Source organism: Trichomonas vaginalis, chromosome IV (assembly GCF_026262505.1).
Source record: "Trichomonas vaginalis G3 chromosome IV, whole genome shotgun sequence".
In the NCBI taxonomy this organism is placed as follows: Eukaryota; Parabasalia; order Trichomonadida; family Trichomonadidae; genus Trichomonas; species Trichomonas vaginalis.
In genome coordinates this window covers 2,010,496-2,034,349 of record NC_067206.1, presented here as the reverse complement: position 1 = coordinate 2,034,349, position 23,854 = coordinate 2,010,496, and the positions used below count along the sequence as shown (strand labels likewise).

The following is a 23,854-nucleotide window of genomic DNA, read 5'->3' as shown; positions in this document are numbered from 1 at the left end:
GTTTCCAAACCACTTTTATCGGATGTAAAGTAAAAGCATGGATGGTTATGTAAAACGTCTAAAGTTTCTAAAGAGTCTCTCAAAGTCCAGTCTACTTGGTATTGAAAATCCCATGTGTTATAGAACGGCGGTCCACTATAAAGAAAACATTTTCCTTGTCTTTATATTTTTCATACAACTCTGTCCAATGACATCTCACAAACTCTATACCCTCAATATATTTTTCTATGTCCTCTTTGAAAACATTTGTATAGTTAAGATATAAAACTTTTGACATAAGTGTTTCAATGTCATGAACTCTTATAGAACCACTATATAATAGTCTAGCAGATATACTATCCCAGTCTATATATTCTGCTTTTTTCAAAACCTCTCTCACAATATTTTTGTTATCTAATGGTATACGTTCCATCTTACCTATAGGTATCTTTTCTTTTAACTCTTTCAATATATTGTTAGTGTCTGGAATATGTTTGAGACGGTCCATATAGTTGTCGAAGTCATTGCATATAATCTTTGAGTCTGGGAATATTGTATGGCACAAATGGGATATATAGAAACTTCCACCGAACAAATCTACAAATGTTAGACCATTCGGTAGTTTCTTAAGTTCTCTCAATATAATATCTTTACATTTACTTTTATTTCCAAAGAACGGTAACGGAGGTTTTGTAAAATTCATTTATATATAATAATAAAAATGTTTTTACCCGAAAAGTGACAGAAAAGTGACAAAGCATGAAAACTATATAATTTGTGAAAAGTGAAACATTATATAATGTTTTCGACCCAGAAGAAGGCTTCTTCCCAGAAGCAATGGAGGAAGAAGAAGAGTCCTCCGAATTCACACCAGAAGACTAACAATTTTCCGAATAAAAACTTCATTTATACTAAACATCTTCGGGGCTAGAGGGCACGAAGTGCCTGGAAGCCCCACTACCTTTTTTTTTTTTTTTTTTTTTTTGATTAAGAACTTGTTTCTTTGATAATGTGATTGAGAAGATTTGAAATTAAAGTGATTGGATCGGGCTAAATTTGAAAATCATAATCTGAAACAATAAGAATTACCGAAAAAGTGACAAAACATCAAAAACAGGGAGGGGTCTCAATTTTATTACTTATATTATTTTACAATATTTATAAAATACTCTTTATAATATATTTTACTAAAAATTATACCTCAAATTCAAATATTTAAAATATTATTTACATAATTATCTCAAAATTATATTTTTATATATTATTTTTCATATGTATAAATCATATAATCTATATCTATGCAAATCTCATCTAAATTTTTTGAAACAACCGCTACCATTTTATAATGGTCCATCTTAAATTCATCATAAATTCTGGTACATGTTAGTACCAGAGTCTTCAAATCTCAAACACTCTGGTACCAACATGTACCAGACGCGAGTTTCCAATGCCCTCGTACGATTTTCTATTAAGATCTTCTTGAATGAGAAGGTCTTCATAGAAACTCGTACGAGGGCTTCTCTTTTAAATACTCTGGTACCTGCTGGTATCGGAGTCGACTTTACAGCCCTTTCCCCAATTTTGAAGCTAGGGAAAGTTTTCAAGCAATGAAAGGGAAGCTCTCGCTATGAGGTGAAAATCTAGAATTTTTACCTCATAGCGGGTAATCCTTTGTTAATTGCTTGAAAACTTTCTTCAAATTATCAAAATTTCGAGGAAAGTTTCCTTGCTTCAAAGTAGAGATGGAGCCCTTTGAGCCACTGCATATAGGTCAGTGACTCAAAATACTCCATCTCTACTAGAAATCGCCAAAATTTGGGTCGCAATCTTTGAAATGCGACGCAAGTTTGGGCAATTTCGCGAGGGACTTGCTCCATTTGGTGCATAGATTCACACTCTATGCACCAGATGGAACAATTCTTTCGCTGACAGCGGGAAACTTTGTCTGAATAGTTTAACATTCAGACAAAGTTTCCCGCTGTCAGAGAGGGAATGGAAGGGTAAGAGGTATATATTCATAATGTATACCTCTTACTCTTCCATTCCCTCAAGAAAGTTCAAAAACTTGGGTGCAATCAGAACTGATTGCACCAAGTTTTTGAACTTTATATAAGGAATTGTTGGCTATGATGTACTGATTCATGATCAGTACATCATAGCCAACAATTCCTTCGCAAACAGTGGGAAACTTTGTCTGAATAGTTTAACATTCAGACAAAGTTTCCCGCTGTCAGGGAGGGAATTAGAGGGTGGGATATATATAGATAGACTATAAATCTCTCACCCTTTAATTCCCTCAAGAAAGTTCAAAAACTTGGGTGCAATCAGAACTGATTGCACCCAAGTTTTTGAATTTTGTATAAGGAATTGTTGGCTATGATGTGGATAGCCGCTGCCAGACCAAATGAATTAACCGTTGTGAATAACGTTTCTGAATCTTTATTTAAAAAGATAAAATATCACGATTTTGGCTGCGTTAAAAATCAAAGAATTGATGTTTTTGTCAAAAATCTTTTAGAAGAAGTTGCACCCAATTACTTTTATCGTATTAAAAACGATTTACTTCAAACAGGTTTTATTCCTTCAATTAGAATTCGCGAGCCTCGATTGACAGATTATAAAACAAAATTGAAAAGAGAAGTTCAATCACGTTTATACCAAGTATTAAATTTTGTTCAGAATCAAGAAGCCAATTTGAATCCATTAAGATTTTTATTGGAAAATGCTGAAGAAAAACTTTCTCAAATAAATGAGAAGATACAAAATTCAATTACATATTTAAGATCGTTTGAAATTCCAAATGAATTGTTAGATACGTATATGTTAGAAATTAATGAATTTTGTTATAATTCTCCAGATTATATTTTAGAACATTTCGAAGAATTTTTAGAGGATTTCAAAGAAAAGAATAATTTAATAGACTAAAAAATTTATTATTTTTATTTATTGTGAATTTTAAATTGTCACTTTTTAAGTGTTACTCCCTATTGAAAGTGTCACTTTTTCGGAAATTCTTATATACTCATCATAATCTACGATCAAGATATTCAAATTGCAATTAATTCTGAATTCAAAATTGAAATGAATAAATAAATCTGGGATGAATCTTTCATATTCTCATCTTCTAGCATTCTATGGGATTACAACACTTGTGTACCATATTGGCTTTATTAGTGATGCCTTACAAAATGAGGAAGGTGCAATGTCTATTCTTCAAAAAATCATCACTAACAGTATCAAACTCGCTATTTTCATTACTTGGGTTTTATCATTCTTCATAATAGTACCATTCAAGCAAATTTTCACAGCAAGATTGTTCAACTCCAAGTTCTTTTTTCTTTTGCAATTTATTTCAGCGTTTTCAGGATTATATATTAAAGAGTATGATTTGGAGAACAATGTTGATAATAATGGATTACATTACTACAAATATCTTTTAAATTTTGAAACAATAATATTTGTAACTATTCTCTCATTGATTTCAGCTTTCATGAAGAATATATATGAAACAATAGGACCTATATATGAAGATATCTTCATTAAACTCATTGATCAAGGCAAAACTTACAAAGATAACTATGTTCTTATTTTCACATATTTCAAAAAGTATACTTTGACATGTTTTATTCCTTCAATTGCCTTCATGATTCTATTCTACCAAATCTCCAATAAAATATATATGATAAAGAATACAAATATAAAGTTCTCATTGAGGTTCAGAATTTTACCTCTTTTTTATATTGTTTCTGTCGTTTCTTTTTTCAATACAATTGTTATTCCATTACCGCCAACAAAAGCTAATTCCCTGTTCTTCAAATACGTGGTTACACCAAATTCTCGACTTTTGGAAATGCCTGAAAAGAAAAGGAATATCATCATTATCTGCCTTGAATCAATGGATTCAACATATATTTCCGTTAAAAATGGAGGGTGCATTGGTGGGTCATTGATTCCATACATGGAAGAGCTCGCTCTTGATGAAAATAATGCTCACTTTTCGCATTTGAAATTTCCCAAACTTGGTGGAATGAGAACAATTCCAAGAACTGGTTTCACTTTGGGAGCAACATTTGGAGCCCTGTGTGGCATTCCTTATTTGGGTTCAAACAAATTTGGAGGACAAACTCAAGGTTATCTAAATGACTTATCTTGTTTGAGTGAATTACTAAATGATCATGAATACATTACATCCGCAACTTTTGGATGTCCTTCCAGGGATTGGGGATATGGTCATATTTTCGAATACCACCACTACCAAAAAATAAATCCATTAAAGGTAATCCTAAAACAATATTCAAAAAGATTCTGGTATGATGATTATATTACTTACGACTTCTTCAAAGGCGAAGTCACTTCATTGTCAAACCAAAAGAGACCATTTTTCGCTTTCATGTCAACTCTTGACACTCACGAACCTGGTTTTACATGCAAGTTGTGTCCTGAAGGAGACAATGACTTGTTTAGAGCAGTGAAATGCGCAGATAATCAATTGAAAAACTTTGTTGAATGGTCAAAAAACCAGCCATGGTACAATGATACTGTCATCTTAGTATTTGGAGACCACTTTTCAAGAGACAATCAAGTATATACTCTAGCTCTTTCTAAGAACTATGAAAGAACAACATATAATATTTTTATTAATCCTTCGGTAAAGCCGGAGAAAACATTTGAAAGAGTGTTCACACCATACGATCTAATGCCTTCTGTCCTTGCAGCCGCAGGAATCAAGATAAAAGGAGATAAATTGGGAATAGGTGTAAATCTTTTTTCAAATATTTCAACGCATTTTGAAGCATATCAGGAAGAATATTTGAAAAGTATGGGTGACACAAATTATTGGTATGATACCGTGATATTACATAAGCCGGCAATATGTGATGGATATATCCCTTGTATCAATATAGACAGATCTGAACTTTATACAAATTATACGGAATTTAATAATACTAAAATGGATAGAGATTGATTAGATTTAAAAATATAAAGTTATTAATAAAAAGAATACAAACAATAATTTTTTATTTTCTGGTATACCGTTTTATTGGCTGTGAGTTATTATATTTATTATTCTTAAGCGGAAAGCCGTATCTATCTCTCAAAGGCACACCCTTAGACATCGTCCTTGAGAAGTCGTAGCTGTCGTCAATGAAACTGTCGACATCCCTGCTCTTGTTGTGTTTAGGCGAATTGTGTTTGGACATATGATGTGAAATTTTTTCTTCATCAGGTTCGATAGAGAAATCTGTGATGTATTTAGACTTGTTTGGACTTGGCAGCCTGGAGAAAACTTCTGTCTGCTCTGTTCTTTTGCTGTTCCTCAGCTTCCTGATGTATTCGCCTGTCCTTCCATCAATAGGTGTTTCGCTGTCGACGGAATAATAATTCTCGTCACCATGATCAAGGAGCGGCCGAGGTCTCTTCCTGCCGTTAGATGTGGAATCAAACTGTGTCTCGTTGTCTGTGCGCTTGTACTTCCTCTTTTGGCGGATGAATTGACCGGAAATAGGATCAGTCGGAGTCTCGCTTGTAATAGAGAGATATTCTGGATCACCGTGTGATTTGAGTGGTTCTTGGCGTTTTTGTCGGATGAATTGGCCTGTGATGTTGTCAATAGGGGTGTCGGAGTCAATGGACAAATAGTTTGGATCGCCATGGTCAATTAAGATGTGAGTGCGACGTTGGCGAATGTATTTACCTGTTTTAGAGTCAATAGGAGTGGACGAATCAATAGATTCGAAGTATTTGTCGCCGTGTTCAAGAGCATTTTCATCTCGGCGCTGGCGAATGAACTGGCCTGTTGTTTTGTCAACTGGTGTTTCGCTGTTTATTGACAGATAATCTGGATCACCGTGATCTTTGACTGGATTTTGGCGTTTTTGTCGGATGTATTGCTTAGTCTGTGGATCAATTGGTGTTTGTGAGTCAATTGATAGGTAGTTTTCATCTCCATGGTCGAGAATTGGATGAGATCTTTTCTTTCTGATGTAAAATCCTGTTTGTGGATCTTTCTCTGTTTCACTATCAATTGAATAATAGTTTTTGTCGCCTTTTTCAAGGATTTTGTTCGCTTTTGTGCTGAAGTGCATTTCATCACTTGAGGAATCAGCCGGAGAGTTCGATCTCCTGACTCTAATGTACTTCCCTGTCTTCGGATCGATGGGAGTATCCGAATCTATGGAATAATAATCTGGATCTCCGTGATCTTTCGGTTCTCTCTTGAATTCCTTTCCTTTCTGCACAGCGAACTTATCTACATCGCTGTCGAAAGAGTATTCGTTCGAGTCAAACTGGGCTGTTTTCCTCTTTTTAGATAATTTGTGTTTTCTCTTTTGGCGAATGAAATGTCCGTCATTATCAACCTTTGTTTCACTATCAACAGAATAGTAATCAGAGTCGCCATGGAGTTTATGTGATCTTTTTTGTCGAATTGGTTTTCCAGTTCTTGGATTGCGTGGAGTTTCGTCATCAACTGAGTAGTATTCGTTATCACCATGAAGTCTGTGACGTCTTCGTTTACGTCTTCCCTGAATGTCCGAAGAATAATAATTTTCATCATTATGAAGCTTATGTTTCCTTTTCTTTCTTATGTAATCTCCCGTAATTTCATCACGCTTTGTTTCTTCATCAACAGAATAATAATCATTATCTCTGTGCAAAGTATGACTTCTTTTTCTTCGAATTAGCTTATTTGTTTCAGGATCGACTTCAATATCGCTGGATACAGAGTAAAATTCGTTATCACCATGCAATTTGTGATGCCTTTTCCTTCTTTTTGGCTTCTTCGTCTTTGGATCGATTGGATCATTTTCACTTTGGGAATAATACGAGTTATCAAAGTGCAATCTGTGATGCCTTCTCTTCCTTATCGGCTTTCCTTGTTCAGGATTGATTTTTGTTGAGTCATCAAGAGAATAATATTCATCATCGCCATAAGGAAGAATATTTTGGTCTTCTTGAGCTTGTTTTTGGGGATTGTTGTTGACCTCATCGTAGATACTTGGTATTTTGTCCTTAGGATAAACTTTTTTGACAATTTTTTTCTTTTTGTTGTCAAAAACGAAGTAAACTCGTCTGGGTTTAGGTTTGTTTTGTTTGATCGGTATTCTTTTAATGTTAGATCTCCTACGACGGATCTTTTTATGCGTTATTGGTTCGTACAAGTCGATTTTTTCATCAAAAGAGTAATATTCATCACTATTTGATGCAGGCTTTTTATGTCTGTTCCTATCATGATGTTTTTTAGGTCTCAAAATCTTCATTCCATTCTCATCGACTTCATCAAGATCCGAATCAAATGAATATTCTTGCGATTTGAGCTGTCTAATAGGGTGTAATGTCTTTAAATCTACTTTGTCCTCGGCACTGTCAAATGAATAATACTCATCATTGCTTTCAAATAATTTTGGTTTATTTTTTCGAAGCTGTTGCAATGTAATTTTCTGATGAGTAGCAGATTTCTTGATTTTGTTTGAAGATTTAGAGCGTTTTGTTGCTCTTAATTGATTGTTTGCAACAGGCAAAGAACTTGAACTTGAAATTGGCGTTTTAGCGTTAATTGCCCCAACGCGTTTGTTTCTTATGTACTCCATATCTTGAAGATAGTCATCAATGATGAGATTTTCAACGCTATTATCTTTAATACTTGGACTCCAAATTTCGTACTTGAATGAAGGATCGTATTTAGATGATTCATTATCACTCTCATCATATTGATAACTATTGTCACTTATATTGGAATTATAATCACCTTTGTAATTATTGTCATTATATATTTTGGGGAGAACGGATTTACGACCTTGTTCTTCACTTTTTCGCATTATTTTTACATTTTGAGTCGAATTTCTCAAAGTTCCTCCATTACTTTGAGATTTTCGTTGCTCCCCGCTAAACATATAAAATAACGAAGGATAGTAAAATCTGACAAATAAAGTATTTACAAAATGGCAAAAAATGCATAATCAATTCAGGAGGTTAAAAAAGGATAGAAAAGAATAATTCTTCATGCAAATTTGTTTTTTCTCTCAACTGTGTAATATAGAATCTGAATTAAATATGAAATTTTGATCTTTAAGAAAATTTCATGAAAAATGATACCGAACGAGAGCGGGACAAGATTGAAAAATCTGACATTTGTAAAGTTCCAAATCTGACAATGTAAACTGTTTACAAATGTCAGATCAAAAAAACTTTGCCCGCCAAAACGCAAAAGTGCCATAATCTCATGGTGGACCACAGCTGGTGTCGCCGCCGACTATTCACTTGCTGGGATGCTACGCAGCCTTTGATCTGGCCAATCATAGTGCTGCTCCATCCACATCAGCAAGTGATTTCGGCTGGAGATCTCCAATGGGTCTTCCATGAGGTTTCTGTACGCCAGAAGCACAATATCTATGCAGCCTGGCTGCTAGGATAGCGTAGCTAGGCTGCGTAATTATTGTGCTTCTGGCGATATTAGTTATACGTTATTGCCCTCGTTGACTATAGTACTACTCTCTTAACCTCCGAGGGTTAAGGGAGTAAATTTGCTCGAAATGGGCAATGTTCATTACGAAATCTCTCATTCGATGAGAGACTTCGTAATGAGCATTGCCTTAAAGTACTCTTACTACTCTTTCCTAGTTCCCAAAAGGCCTAGGATTCTGTAATTAATCGAATAGGACAGAGTTTTTCCGAAGTCTCTCATTTGATGAGAGGCCTCGGAAGAATTCTGTCCTATTGTAATGTAGTTGTGGTACTTGGCCCACAAAGAGCGAGAGAACATGTCTGTAATTCGTTTATGCTGAAGTTATCTGGATGTCTCTCAAATGAGGAAGGAAATCCAGAAAACTTCAGCATAAGTTAATGCAGATGTGATTCTCTGGCTCTTTGTCGGCCAGAGAACGAATAAAAAGTTTATTGGATGAGTAGGCTCGATGGATGCCTACCCACTGCAAATATACGTTATTTTTTTATTTCCTATGAGAAAATAGTTTTCAATTTTTGTACTACTATATGCTTTACTACTTCATAAATCGTTTATTTTCTTATTAAAACTTAATTTTTTCCGTGTGATTCGGAATCTATGCATTCCAAAAATGCGTTTTCCGCTCTCAGAACGCGAAAATATGCACAATATGAGGAGATAAAGAAGATTCTTTCTCACCAAAATTCCAAAAAAAATTGTTTTTCTTCTTTTCTCCGCGAAAAATGTGCTTTTTGATTTCGAAATTTTCGAACCGTGATTTTTTTGGAGATTTTTCGAAAATTTTAATATGATAGATGTGAGTTATTTTATGTACTTTATTTGATTTTATGCTTATTTTTGAATTTTGATCAAGATTGAAAAAGTCGAAAAAATCGAAACATTATAAATCTATTTTTAAGAAGAAAAATTAACGATTTATTGTGCAATAAAGCATATAGTAGTACAAAAATTGAAAACTATTTTCTCATAGGAAATAAAAAAATAACGTATATTTGCAGTGGGTAGGCATCCATCGAGCCTACTCATCCAATAAACTTTTTATTCGTTCTCTGGCCGACAAAGAGCCAGAAATCACATCTGCATTAACTTATGCTGAAGTTTTCTGGATTTCCTTCCTCATTTGAGAGACATCCAGATAACTTCAGCATAAACGAATTACAGACATGTCTCTCGCTCTTTGTGGGCCAAGTACCACAACTACATTACAATAGGACAGAATTCTTCCGAGGCCTCTCATCAAATGAGAGACTTCGGAAAAACTCTGTCCTATTCGATTAATTACAGAATCCTAGGCCTTTTGGGAACTAGGAAAGAGTAGTAAGAGTACTTTAAGGCAATGCTCATTACGAAGTCTCTCATCGAATGAGAGATTTCGTAATGAACATTGCCCATTTCGAGCAAATTTACTCCCTAACCCTCGGAGGTTAAGGAGTAGTACTATAGTCAACGAGGGCAATAACGTATAACTAATATCGCCAGAAGCACAATAATTACGCAGCCTAGCTACGCTATCCTAGCAGCCAGGCTGCATAGATATTGTGCTTCTGGCGTACAGAAACCTCATGGAAGACCCATTGGAGATCTCCAGCCGAAATCACTTGCTGATGTGGATGGAGCAGCACTATGATTGGCCAGATCAAAGGCTGCGTAGCATCCCAGCAAGTGAATAGTCGGCGGCGACACCAGCTGTGGTCCACCATGAGATTATGGCACTTTTGCGTTTTGGCGGGCAAAGTTTTTTTGATCTGACATTTGTAAACAGTTTACATTGTCAGATTTGGAACTTTACAAATGTCAGATTTTTCAATCTTGTCCCGCTCTCGATACCGAACTGTATATTCTTGACTTTTAATTAGAAAATATATGTATGTCACATATGTGTTTTAAAATGTATTCTTATCAAACTTGATTTATAACAAAGTCGTAAAAAGTATTGATAACATCTCTCAATTTTGAGACACTCAACACTTTTTCTCTCTCAATTTCAATTTCATAAGGTTTTTTGGCATAAAAACTATAAATCAGTACTTAAATTACAACAATGCATTGATTTCATATCAAAATTCAATCAATAATTTTGTCTCGCTCAAAAAACATTTGATGATATCATTGAAAATATTTCTTTAATAAGCAATGGATTCGTTTTTCGAGTAATGGGCAGAATTCATGGATCGATTGCACAAGCAGGAAAGGTCCGAAACAACACTTCAAATATTACAAAAATGGACAAGCCAAAAGAAGTTCGGAGCCGTACTCGTCTTCGTAAGATTTACAATGCATGTTTCCTTTCTATCAGCCCGAATCCAAAAAATATCCGAGGTCCAAACTATCAAGGTAACTAAGTTCAAGTGATTTTGAATTTGAAATCATAAAAACTAAAACCGGACACTACAATTTATCAAAATCATTTATTTAGAGTGATGGATCCACTAACACTTTCTTTATGTCTTAAAAGGTATTCTCTATTCAAAAAAAAATCTAAAAATGTTAAATAATTATTGAATATTTTTTAAATACAAAAAAAAATATAAAGGTGAATCAAAAGATTGTAATTCAATATGGATATGGAACGCATGGATCCTCAACAAACGGAATCCACTCAGCAACTTTGTTTTTAGTAGTATTTTGATTAGAAAAGCTCTCCTCGGAGTTTTCAGTTGACAATCTGTCGTATTCCTCCTCTTCTGCAAACATTTCTTCCTCTTCGTCCTCTTCCTCTACTTGTTCGTCTTCGTCATCTGTCAAATACTGTCTAATTATTGCAATTATCTGGCGTTCTCCATCGACATCGCGCCTTCTATCTCTCTCCAAACGATCTTCGATGTCGTCAAACTTTATATTGAACTCCTGGCGTTCTAAATCTTGTTTTGAAACTAAATTATGTTTTTTCTGAACTATTTCATCGTTAATCTTAAACATGTATTCCTCACGCTCTTTTGATTCCATTTCCTGAAGTTCTTCTTTTTGTTTTTCTGCTTCTTGGATTTTATTTCTTGAAAGCAAAAGTTTAATGAATGCCCTCTTATTTGTAATAGATTTGCTGTATATTATATTAGCTAAAGAGTATGTTATTTCTTGTTCAAGTTGATTTTGTTCCTCTTCGAATTTTTTGTTCAAAAAATACTCTTCTTTCTCTCTCCTTTCAGCAAGTTTGGCTGCTTGAATATCGTAGAAGCTATTCATATCATCAAGAGCTTTTGAGTGATTCAGATATTGTTTTCTTAATTCGCTGCTGGGAAGCTTCGAAAAGTTATTTTCTAGGTTTGGTGCTGCAGAATGTAGTTCGGAAAGCTTGTGTAATCTGTTAATATTGTATTTAAGCTTTGTAACGGTCTGTGTGAAATTTCGAGTTATTGCATCTTGAAGTCTTGCATTTAATACAAAGTCGAGTTTTGGGATTGCAGCAGCTACAATGTGATCAATTTCTGCACCGCGAAGAAGAGAGTCAACAACATTGTTTAAAGTGTTCCATTCTTGATTTGTAAGAGACATATTTGGTATTTTTGGGGCTTTCTTTTCAATGGGAGATAAGTTCTCTACTTTTGGACTGCGATTCCCCTTAGGAGTTTTAATTTCTCTAGAACTCATTTTTGAAATGTTCAAAAAGTGACAACAATAAGAATTGTTATGGTAGATTTCCAAGAGTATTACTATGAGAGGTTAAATTAATTATGACTGAATTGTCATACTAGTGATATAGGCTATCCGCACATAAATGCAAATTCATGTGATGGAATATTGATTTAAAAGGGAAGCAGATAACATATGTCTATTGATAATATATTAAGATAATATATGACAAATATTATATAATGGCCGGGAGGAACAATTATTTTCAATCAAAATTTATTAGGGAATTGTGATCTATTTCGTAAATTTTGGATGCGGAATATATTATGAACTCATGATGTGTTATCGTATTTTTTAAAAATATTGTGTAAATAATGTAATTGTAGTATGAAAGAACAAATATTTAGTAGAAAAGAAAATACTAATCATAATTGATATAATATTATATCAGCACCGCAATATAAGATATTGATTTCTTGTACATAATGAGGTTAATCACTCAGCATCGGAGTGGTAAATTGCTCTAACCTGTGGCTGGAAGGAGTTGATTCGGATTTTTGATTTGAAATGTGCTTCTTGCAAATATAAGCTATTACAGCTGCAATAATTCCAACAAGAATAATGCAAATGCCAATTATAATTACCGTAACAATTGGACCTGACATTGTTTTATCATTGCATGGTGTTGCGTGGTAATAAGTTATGTTTTCAGTTGGGGCTACGGTTCTATTAACCTGTGGTGTAGACATCAATATAATGATTGAGAATGTAAGTAATATTTGAGAAGAGTGTAAAAAAAACTAGAAATTAATTGTATTATAACTCAGAACTCTGAACGAATAGGAAGATGAAAAAAAAATTGTTCAAACTCATTGAATGGATTTAAAATTGAATTGTAATCAAAATCTTTTCAAAAGATTCGGAAAATATTGTTTAATTCTATTTGTTTATTTAAAATTGGATGTTCATCCCAAAAATATAGAGATGATGCCAAATCGAATAATATATGTAATTTTATTTAGTGACAAATATAGAGCCTATAAAAAACTATTAGTAATCGATTCACAAAAAAATTTGCTTTCAATTATTGAGAGGAATTAATATAATTCTATGTAATATATACCTTAATTATACTATCACTAACACAGAGAAATAAAGGTTTAAATATTATAATTCATTGGCAATTGTTTCGGTCGTGACAAACTTCAATTTAGCAAAACATTGATAATCTACACATAGAATATAATATGATATCAAAGTTATTGTTTTTAGAATTCTTTACATTTGACAGTTTTAACTTACACTCCAGCATTTTACAATGAAACTATGGAATTCATGATGTAAAAGAGTTATACTTGCCAATGTTTCCTTCTGAAAAACTCTATTCTTAATGGTTTTTGCGATGATTCTAAATTTGGATTTTCAAAAAAATATTATTTAAAATAGATTGTCTATTACAAGCACTCTTTTATTCTAACCTATTAAATTAGCAACTCACCACTAGTTTCGCATCAATTGATGAAAATCAATTTTCTCGTCAGTAATATTGATGAGAATCTTTATTTATTTGTAGAGGCTCCTTAGCATAACAAAAGAAGTAGTCTTCAGGATGGATAATCCTTTCAGATTTTTAAAATTTATAAATTCATTTTATTCATATAACGTATACTTAAAGCAGCTATTTGTTGTTTCATTTTTGTAGAGGATGAAATATCATTTAAAACGTTTTTAAAAAATGATAACAAAAATCAACAAGTATTCAGTTATATATATAACTCATTGATCACACCATGTCTGTGTCAATGCATTTTTAATCATTTTTTATTGAGAAAAGGTTGCTCTACTTGACAATAACGCAACACATTCTTTTTTCATAAAAAAAAATTGAAAATGGATTTGAAATCACAATTGAATTATTTTCTTTCGATATTTTTAATTGTATTGTATCACGTAATGATTTTTAATTTTTATATTCGGAAATGAGAAGTTTGACATTTATTCCATAAAAAATGCATCTGTAACGTGTGAAGATTCGATTTTCAATATTTAATTAAACTATCAAAAAAAATAACATTTTTTGTGTATTTTTTTATCGTTATTTCCTTATGGAGTCCACTAGACACCAGTCACGTATTGTGAGCTATGCCGGCCGTCATCTTTCGAAAATGCCGACCCTCCACAAGGACCCACCAATCTGCACATTAGATTTGTCCAATAACAATTTTACAAATTTCGAAGGTTTAATTTCTATGCCTTCCCTTCGCGTTTTGAGATTTGATGGCTGCCCAATTACCTCTTTTGCAGGAGGAAAGCAGCAATTAAGTCTACAGACGTTTTCAATTAAAAATTCTCCAATTTCAAAACACAAATACTTTTCAGCGATGGCGTTAGCTGTTTTCGGACGCAACATCGAAACACTTAATGGTGTTCATGTTTCAGAGAAAATGAGAAACGACGCTCAAATAATTCGTACAAAAGCTTTGCACTTTTTACAGCGTGACTACATTGTTCGCAAACTCGAACCTCTTGAGGTATGGAAGCCAGGCGAAACAGAAGCTTTCATAGTAGATCTTGAGAAAGACGAATTCGAACAAAAAGAGAAGCAACTTGCTGATCTTGACGCTGAAATTGCAGAACTCAAGGCTCAGCTTGCCAAGAAGAAGGCTGAAAGGAAGCTAGTAATGAAGAAGAAAACGCCAAAGAAGAAAGAATTGGTCGATGAAAAAGGAATCGACCAAAATGCCGCTAATGAGATTTCCAATGTTCAGCATAACGATTCTACAGAGGAAGAAGAGGAAAAGAAACAAGAAAATATTGTTGCTGAAACAGAACCTAAAGAACAAGCCAAAGAAGAAGAGGAAAAGCTTGAAGAACAAGAAACTACTCAAATTATGGCTCCAGAAGAGGAAGAGGAAGCAAAAGAAGAAAATAAAGTCGAAGATGAGGCCGAAGAAAAGAAACTCGAGGAAGAAGAGAAGAAAGAAGAAAACGAAGTTGTTATTCCTGACGAACTGAAGCCAGTTGAAGAGGAAGAAAAGAATGATGAAGAAATTAAGGAAGAAAATATCGAAGAAAAGGCCGAGGAAGTCAAAGAAGAGGAGCCAAAACCAGAGGAAGTCCCAGTAGAAGAAACAAAAGAATCTGAAGAACAAAATGAAGGAAAAGTCGAAGAAAAGAAGGAAGAAAATATCGAAGAAAAGGCCGAGGAAGTCAAAGAAGAGGAGTCAAAACCAGAGGAAGCCCCAGTAGAAGAAACAAAAGAATCTGAAGAACAAAATGAAGGAAAAGTCGAAGAAAAGAAGGAAGAAAATATCGAAGAAAAGGCCGAGGAAGTCAAAGAAGAGGAGTCAAAACCAGAGGAAGCCCCAGTAGAAGAAACAAAAGAATCTGAAGAACAAAATGAAGGAAAAGTCGAAGAAAAGAAGGAAGAAAATATCGAAGAAAAGGCCGAGGAAGTCAAAGAAGAGGAGCCAAAACCAGAGGAAGTCCCAGTAGAAGAAACAAAAGAATCTGAAGAACAAAATGAAGGAAAAGTCGAAGAAAAGAAGGAAGAAAATATCGAAGAAAAGGCCGAGGAAGTCAAAGAAGAGGAGCCAAAACCAGAGGAAGCCCCTGTTGAACAGCAACAGAAAGAAGAAAATCTTCCGGTTGAAGAAGAAAAACCAGTTAAAGAAGTAGTCAAGGACGAAGAAGAGGAGGATAGCATTGATGACGACATTCTTAAATTAGTAGCAAATCGACCGGAAGAGGACGATTTCATGGAGGAAGACGAAAACCAGCCAAAACAAGAATCAAAGCTATTAGAAGATGATGACAACGATAATGAAAATATTAAATTACTCAACGATGATGCCAACTCCGATGATATCATAAACCCAGATGATCTCGAAAATCCAAAGGACAATCAACAAACTACAGAAACACCTAACGAAAATGAGCAAAATACTATCAAAAGCCAACCAGAAAATAAACCGAAAGAAGAGGAAGAAGATGATATCCAATTACCAAGCTTAGGCAGTACAGATAATGCTGAAACACAAGATTCTAAGGACGAAGAAGGTCTTCCAGGCGCTGATGTTATTGAATCAAATACAAACACAAATCAAAACGTAGAAACAGCAAATGATGACGATGAAACAGATAAATTCTTCGAACAATACTAATTACCATAATCGATTGTAATTACATTTTACTATTCATTGAAATAAAATTTAATATTAAGTTTGTTTATTCTGAAAGAATTAATAATACTATATATATCATGTTTAGAGCTTAGATTTAATTACTGTAAAGAAAATTATTGAATATTTTTTTCAAAAAAAAAAATTGAAGAAATTCGAAGCCAATCCATCATCGATTTATTTATTGGAACTATCTGATTGTTTTCCAACATTTTCAATTTTCCAAAAAAAATGGAAATACTAAAAAATGTCTGTCAAAATATAAAAATTTTGATCAAAATTTCGAATTTCGAATTTTTTTTGAATACTTTAACCAGTTTTTGTTTAATTTAAAATCAATGGATATGTTTATTTTTATGCAGTAAATTGTTTAAATGAAGTTAAATCAAGATTTTCAAAAATATTGACTCTTATCGATCCACATATTAAGAACAAGAGTTAAAATTGATATAGGGCAATCAAACAGAATACATTTTATGTTAAATAATCATAAAGTAACCTTGATTAACAAAGTACATTACGGATTAATCCAAAAAAATATCCACTCAATATTGAAAAATCCACAATTAAGTACTATTATTTATGAATGGTAAAATCAAATTAAAGAATTGAAAATTTTATTCAATCAGATCTTTTTTTTTTCTTTATTTATCTCTCATATACTCAGCATTTATTAAGAAAAACAAGCAAATTACTAGCGATGATCTCTTGAAGGATGGCTTTTTGGCGACCAATCAACATTTCATAATCTGCAAAGAACTAGAAAACTTAATTGGAGGGAATAGTATTATTTTCCATCAGATTACATTTCTTTGTGCTTTTCGGAAATCGTTCATCGTATTTCAAATAATGAGCAAATAATTATAATTATAATTCCATTTCGTTGATAAAATATTCTACAATATATCACCAAAATTCATTTTCAAAATACAGTAGTTCATATAACTCATTTTTATCTTAAATTTGGAATTTTTCCGATAAAATTGTAATTATTTGGAATTAAAGGTCAAAATCATAATTTATTCAATTAGATGTACACATATTTTAGTAGAACCAAGGATTATATTGCAATTTATCTTTCAAAAAGTGACGCACATCAAATCTTGAATGATGTTTAAAAAAATACCAAAATGGAATCGGAGATAATCCAACATATTATGGTGAAAGGTGGAGAGAAAGTGTTGCCTAACGTTAATGAGGATGCTTCAACAAGTCACGATGCTGGAGGAAACGTGCAAATTGAAGCAAATCCGAAAAATTTCCTAAGTGTTGAAGAAAGGATCAAAGCTCTTCAATTGGAAATATCGAAGTTAAGGAGTACTAGTAGTTTAACAACCACCACAACTAGAGAAAAAGAAGAAAAAACCCCAGAAAAACTTTTTGAAAGATATTCCCCGGCCAATGACGAAGTAATGCAAGATGTACAACCAGATAATATAGATAATACATTATCTGAACCAGAAAAACCCATAATCAAATCAAACGATGCAAATTCTGAGGAAAAACTTGAAATCCCGGAAAATAACCATAATGAAGAGAAACAACCTGACGAAATAGTTACTACAGCTATCATAGATCCTATCACTACCAACATTGCTGAGTTATCGGCAGATAAAGATACAGATCTCCCTCTCAAAAGTGGGAACCCACAAGCCAGTAGCCAAGAAACCGATGATCCAGAGTACCAAGACAAAGAAAATCCTCGCAATACCGAAATTAAATCCGAAATGGCTGAGAATGAAAAACCGCAAAAAATGCCAGATACAAAAGAAGAAGAATCACAACAAAACCATGAGGAAACCAATGCAAACCATGCAGAAGATGATAATCCATGCTCAGAGCAAGCCAATGAGCCCGTTCCAACAAAAGATGAGATTCCTACCGAAGATATCAAGGAAACATGGGATGAAACAGAGAGTTCCAAGGACATAGATGATGCCAGATCTAATATGAAATGTTCAATTTCTGCAGATGAATCTGAATTTGTTCCTGTCAGCCAGATGCATTTGGTGCTTCACAGTATCAAGGAAGGAACATCACTAATGAATGAAATCCTCAATCAGCTCAAAAGAGCTAATGATATTCTTATCTCTTCTTTTTCAAATTGAAATTTAAAAATTTTTATATATAAAACATATGCCAAGAATGATATGCAGGGTTAGTTTATTGAAGAAAAGATGAATTTTTCTTAAATTTAAAGTTATTCCTTTTTCGGTTATATGAACGATAATTCATCAGTGTGAAAAAAACAATGAAATTTCAAATAAATGACTTGGTGATAATGCTGAAGATATGAATATTGATATATTGAAAGATCTTGATTTATCTATGTATACGGTTCTTCCAAACAAATAATGGTTAATCTTTTTTTTAGGAACCTCACAAAAATGGGACTTGATTGTTGATAATAAGAGTAGTGTTTGTACTCTTGAAAATATTACGAATCGGAAATAATATAATAAAGGGTTATGCTGAGGAACTAGTGAGAATAACATTAGAATTTTGTTCTGGAGTTTTGTACAGATTGAACTGAAAGTGAAAAGAAAAGGAATGGAGCCGTATTGTTAAATGTTTTGGGAAATATGTATGCTAATCATTGGGAAAATAGAATGTACAGATGGCTTTTAAAGTGTAATTAAGTTCCGAAATTCCGAAAAGATTGAAATTTTTACGAGACATTTATTGAGTATGGCTCATAATTGGCTATTTAATTTATAATTAGAATAAAAACGATATTAAAAATAGTTCTGAATTCTCTGACAAATACAGTAGTAAGTAGGAGAAAGGGACAGACTAGCCCATTGTCACTTTTTAATTTAGCAAATGAACGCTTATGGAGTGGAGTTTTTGGGTAAATCTGATTTGCTTATAAATGAAATAAAATCAAAAGAAACCATATTGGTATTATATTATGCAAAAATAAATGATCTTACTTAGTACTTTTAAAGTTAATTTCAGAAAAAATTTGACACAATGGTATCCGGCACATACAAGTGGTGTACAACCAAAATATAAGTTGGTTTAAACATATATTGCTATATCTCATGATCTTACTTAGTACTTTTAAAGTTAATTTCAGAAAAAATTTGATACAATGGTATCCGGCACATACAAGTGGTGTACAACCAAAATATAAGTTGGTTTAAACATATATTGCTATATCTCATGATCTTACTTAGTACTTTTAAAGTTAATTTCAGAAAAAATTTGATACAATGGTATCCGGCACATACAAGTGGTGTACAACCAAAATATAAGTTGGTTTAAACATATATTGCTATATCTCATGATCTTACTTAGTACTTTTAAAGTTAATTTCAGAAAAAATTTGACACAATGGTATCCGGCACATACAAGTGGTGTACAACCAAATCTTCGACTCGATGAACTTGTCATCGAGTTATATTCCAGTGTTGTTCCTTCATTCCTGATTAAGTTGCAAATTAAAGGTCTGGATTCAGAGAGAAGTGTTAAAGTTATCAAAAAAGTCACAAGAGATTTCGAAGAAATGACACAATTTAAAAAAGTCGCATGCATCAGTATGCTTGAAGCTGTTCAGAAAGGTCTGAAAAATGATACACTTGATCCCAACATTGTTTACTCAACATTAAAAATATTATTGCAAAGAAAACATTTGATTTAATAAACATTTAATTTATTATAATTAATTTTTTATTACAGTATAGTAAAAAATGCTATAAATAAATTATTATATTTTATTAAAATGTGACTTTTAATAGTAAGTGAATAAAATAAATCAGGAATTGGGAAAGAAATAAGGTTAATTAAAAATAATGAAAATTACAAGTTTAAGGTTAATGAAAAGTGACAATGGGCGAGTTTGTCCCCCACTCAGTAAGTAGTATATGTGGACGGGTTGTGTGACTTTTTTTGTAAACGTAAGAATTCATACAATATAGAACGATTTTGTATCATTTTTTTTAACATATGAAGTAAAAAATGTATGATTCTGACGGTTTTTATTCTTACGTTTTTGAATAAATCAAGATTTAAAAAATTTTCAAAATTGTAAGACATTTACACTCAGCCCAAATATTATATACTAAACGCATTAAAAAATTAACATTAATTTTAAAATAATTTATCTTTTATCTTTTATAAAAGAAGCTATATATAGATGATGTCAGATATTCCGCGATTAATTAAACATTGTTTAAATCCTGAATGGAATCAATGGAGTCATAATCAAAGACCTCATGAATGAAAGATTCACTACCATAATGAAATAAAAAATAAACTTTAAAAAGAATTTGATGAGTTCAACATTGAACTTTAAGAAACTAATGATTGTTTGAATTTATGAAATCAATTATTTGATTATTCTTTCTTCAATCTCTTCTATTCTTTTTGTTAAATCATCTATTTTCATTAATGAGGTGATTCTTGATTGAGGAATAGATTTCAAACTAACCACTCCTTTTATTTTTGAAATTTTGAATCCATCAACTTTAAACATTTTATTCAATTTACATGTTGTCAATTCTTCAAATAATTTTTTATTATTAGCATAATAGTCATTAAATTCTTCAACAGATTTAAAAATTTTTATTTCAGTAATTGGTTTAACAACGTTTATTTTTTGTTGAACATTTTCATTTATTTCCTCCTCTGTTTCATTTATTTTTAAAATCGGTTTCATTTATCATTAAATAAAAATTAGAATATAAGTGATGAAATATATTTTTTAATTAATATTAAATCAGAAATGGCGGCAGGATTCTTTAAAAAATTATGGGATGGAATTAAGAAAGCTGCGGGTTGGGTTCATAAAAATATTATTAAACCCGTTGCAAACTTTTTAGCACCAGTAGCGAAAACGGCAGGAACTATCATAGGTGGAGTATTAGGTACTAAAGCAGGTAATCCGGCGATGGGAGCACAAGCAGGTAACGCAATTGGTGGAATGCTGAAGGAATACTTAATAAAATAGGAGGTAGATAGTGGAAAAATAAATATTATTTTTATCTTAGTATCGGTTGAAGTCTTTGATAAACTTTTTCTCCTTTATTTAAAATTTCTCTTATTGGGGCAGCTTTTGGTGTTATTGATTCAGCAACGTCACTAATTGCTTCTTTATTCTTAAATATCCAATTTGCTCCTTTCTTCATTGTTTCCCAAACTTTATGCGCTCCTCTTTTTACTTTATCCCACAGTTTTTAAAAATCCTGCAGCCATAGTTGATTATTTCATTAAAATTAAAAATTCATTTTCATCTTTTAATTTTGATTTTTTATTTATAATAAATGACGACTAACTATTTGGTGCCAAACACTAAACCGATTAATGGAAATGTGTTTCATTCATTCGAAAAGATAAATGAAATATTCGCAAAGAATGACGGTAGAAGATATTATAGAGAACTTGAAAGTTCATGCTATGACTCTGATGCTCCATATTTTGATGATAAACAAACTCATTTAAGAATTACAAATCCGGCTCATGATGTGAACCAATTAGGTGACACATATATTAAACGCAAAGTTAAAGCAACTCTAGTTTCAAATAAAGCTTTCACATGTGATGCCGCTTTTAAATGCATGCGTTTATTCGTTGGTTACAAATCATCAAATCAAAGCTTTAAACAATTAGAAGTAGAAACCGAAAGAGGTGATGCCGGTTATCTTCAGATGGATTGCGCCCGTGAATCTTTCGCATTTGCAACATATAAACCAAAATCAGAAAGGAAAGTTAAAAAGTTTGTTCATTCGTTATATAATAATGTTCAAAAATATGATAACTCAGTATGTGGTAAATATATTGACCCTTCAGAAGTTTTCAAGAAAGCAAATGAAGAAGTTGATGTCACTTTTGATATGATTATTCCGGTAAATGATTTGTTAGCATTTCAGGCGTTCGATGATTATCCTAAATCATTTGGTGAATCATTCTTAAATATTATGTTTTCAGGGATACTTTAGTATTTTGTCAGGTTGACCCGTTAAGAGTTGCTGATTTACAAAATTACGTTTATGAAAAGATAACTGATGAAAATTATGAAAAGATTATGAATCATGTTTATAAATATGATCGCAAATTCCAACAAATCGGACTTCCTGCCAAATTAATTACAAGCTTAGCCGCTACATCTGCTGACGCAACAGTTGATAACGTTATTATTTCATGCACAAAGATGGAAGTTTTAGAGGATAAATGCATTACACCAGGATACGGTTTAATTGAAGAATCAGTTAAAGCAATACCACGTTTATTCAGTAAGGAAGATCCATTCATGATTCCAGCTCAACATATTGACGTTCGTTCACTAAATGGAGGTTGCATCACTCCTGAAGGTATTAGCTCAGATTTCTCATACGCTCTTCATAATGTTACAGATGTTGTGTTAACATTTCCGAAGAATGCAATGCAAAGAACGGTTTTAGAAAATCCAATGCTTCGAGGTCTTCAGGTCACTATAGATTCCAGAAACTTCCCCGATCAAGCGATGACCACAGTGGGCGACATATTCTTTACACGTATGCTTCAAGCTTCTGATTTAGATGGAGTGAATGAATGCACAGAAGAATACGAGGACTCATTAACTAGACCACTGAATGATGATAATGGCACGCCATTAGCTAGAACATGGAAAGACCAAACTTCATTCTTATGCACTATTCCAGTTCAACGTGATGGAGCGGGTATATTCTTTGATGGATTAGAAACTTTCAATTCACAAGTTACAGTACAAGTGAAAGCTTATCCAATCATTCAGGGTGAAAATGACACTTACTGTTCAAAGGTGACAAATCCTCCTCAGGTTTGGTTTACTAGGACTACGTATTGGACATGGACACCGGATGAAGGTTTGAAATATCATCCAACAGGTACACCACCACAGTATAGAAGTTCATATGATGAAATATTGATGAATAGAAATGTTTAAAATTATAAATTTATTTTTGATTAAATGGATTTAAATTCATCCACCCTTATGAAGAATTAGCAGGAGTATATAATACATACGTAGATGATATGATTAATGAAGCATTGAGTGATAATAGAAATGCTCTATCTAAGGAAAAATTAATGAAAATTCCATATTCTGAATGTTACTTAAATTCAATCACTGCAGCAATTGGTAAACAAAATAAAGGTAAAACATTAACGATATTAAAACAAATTATCATTATTGCTAACACTTCCCCCATTCACATGTGTTAATTTATATCAACCGTTCAGGTTCACCTTCAGATGATACATTTGAATCTTTAAAGCATTTAATCAAAATTCCAATTATTTATTTATCACAAGAAGAAGCAGAAGATTATTTAAAAAACTTTTTAATGTATAAAGAATTATATAATACAATCAAGAAGCAAGGATTAGAGGATAAAATTATTGATAAACAACGGGATGAATTATTTGAAACACTTTCTATTTCAAATTTTGATAGAGAATTTTTGCATTCACTCATTTTTCTAGATGATGCAGTGAAATCAAAACTAATAACTAATGAGAAATCATATTTTAATCATTATTAACTCAATGTCGACACATTCAGTGTTCATTCTTTATGGCTGTTCAATATTTCAAAGCATTAAGCACAAACATTAAATCAAATCTATCAACCCTTTTCATTTTCAGTGGGTTTAGTCGTCAACAGTTGAACGTTATGCTTTATCAAGTGAATTTACCAATG

At 32.5% G+C, this 23,854-nt stretch overlaps 5 protein-coding genes and 1 pseudogene across 6 annotated transcripts, besides 8 other annotated features; 4 read left to right on the top strand and 2 right to left on the bottom strand.

Moving 5' to 3' along the window:
* The first annotated feature begins 1,051 nt into the window (after window positions 1-1,051).
* Window positions 1,052-1,079: a terminal%2Cinverted (terminal inverted repeat of MuDR-2_TvMULE3 transposon ID:TVAGG3_0012270).
* Window positions 1,052-3,003: a mobile genetic element.
* Window positions 2,974-3,003: a terminal%2Cinverted (terminal inverted repeat of MuDR-2_TvMULE3 transposon ID:TVAGG3_0012270).
* Window positions 3,004-3,829: 826 nt separating this feature from the next.
* TVAGG3_0012260 (lipoteichoic acid synthase family) lies at window positions 3,830-4,945 on the top strand (the record flags this gene model as incomplete). The annotated part of the gene is made up of 1 exon (XM_001326403.1): window positions 3,830-4,945. The coding sequence occupies one exon, from the start codon at window positions 3,830-3,832 to the stop codon at window positions 4,943-4,945; it is 1,116 nt and encodes a 371-aa protein (XP_001326438.1).
* A 52-nt stretch (window positions 4,946-4,997) lies between these two features.
* Window positions 4,998-7,796, bottom strand: TVAGG3_0012250 (uncharacterized protein; the record flags this gene model as incomplete). Its single annotated transcript, XM_001326402.1, has 1 exon — window positions 4,998-7,796. One exon carries the CDS (start codon window positions 7,794-7,796, stop codon window positions 4,998-5,000), a length of 2,799 nt encoding a protein of 932 aa, XP_001326437.1.
* Window positions 7,797-9,334: 1,538 nt separating this feature from the next.
* Window positions 9,335-10,014: a mobile genetic element.
* Window positions 10,015-10,831: 817 nt separating this feature from the next.
* On the bottom strand, window positions 10,832-12,779 carry TVAGG3_0012230 (uncharacterized protein; the record flags this gene model as incomplete). The annotated part of the gene is made up of 1 exon (XM_001326400.2): window positions 12,505-12,762. One exon carries the CDS (start codon window positions 12,760-12,762, stop codon window positions 12,505-12,507), a length of 258 nt encoding a protein of 85 aa, XP_001326435.1.
* A 1,339-nt stretch (window positions 12,780-14,118) lies between these two features.
* TVAGG3_0012220 (ribonuclease inhibitor domain-containing protein) lies at window positions 14,119-16,241 on the top strand (the record flags this gene model as incomplete). Its single annotated transcript, XM_051219934.1, has 1 exon — window positions 14,119-16,176. One exon carries the CDS (start codon window positions 14,119-14,121, stop codon window positions 16,174-16,176), a length of 2,058 nt encoding a protein of 685 aa, XP_051104920.1.
* Window positions 16,242-17,312: 1,071 nt separating this feature from the next.
* Window positions 17,313-18,319, top strand: TVAGG3_0012210 (uncharacterized protein; the record flags this gene model as incomplete). Its single annotated transcript, XM_001326399.1, has 1 exon — window positions 17,325-18,302. The coding sequence occupies one exon, from the start codon at window positions 17,325-17,327 to the stop codon at window positions 18,300-18,302; it is 978 nt and encodes a 325-aa protein (XP_001326434.1).
* Window positions 18,320-18,973: 654 nt separating this feature from the next.
* Window positions 18,974-19,011: a terminal%2Cinverted (terminal inverted repeat of MuDR-5_TvMULE4 transposon ID:TVAGG3_0012200).
* Window positions 18,974-20,048: a mobile genetic element.
* Window positions 20,012-20,048: a terminal%2Cinverted (terminal inverted repeat of MuDR-5_TvMULE4 transposon ID:TVAGG3_0012200).
* Window positions 20,049-21,458: 1,410 nt separating this feature from the next.
* TVAGG3_0012190 lies at window positions 21,459-22,092 on the top strand (annotated as a pseudogene). Its single transcript has one exon. A coding segment is annotated over exon 1 (634 nt).
* Window positions 22,093-22,522: 430 nt separating this feature from the next.
* Window positions 22,523-23,854: part of a mobile genetic element that runs on past the window's edge.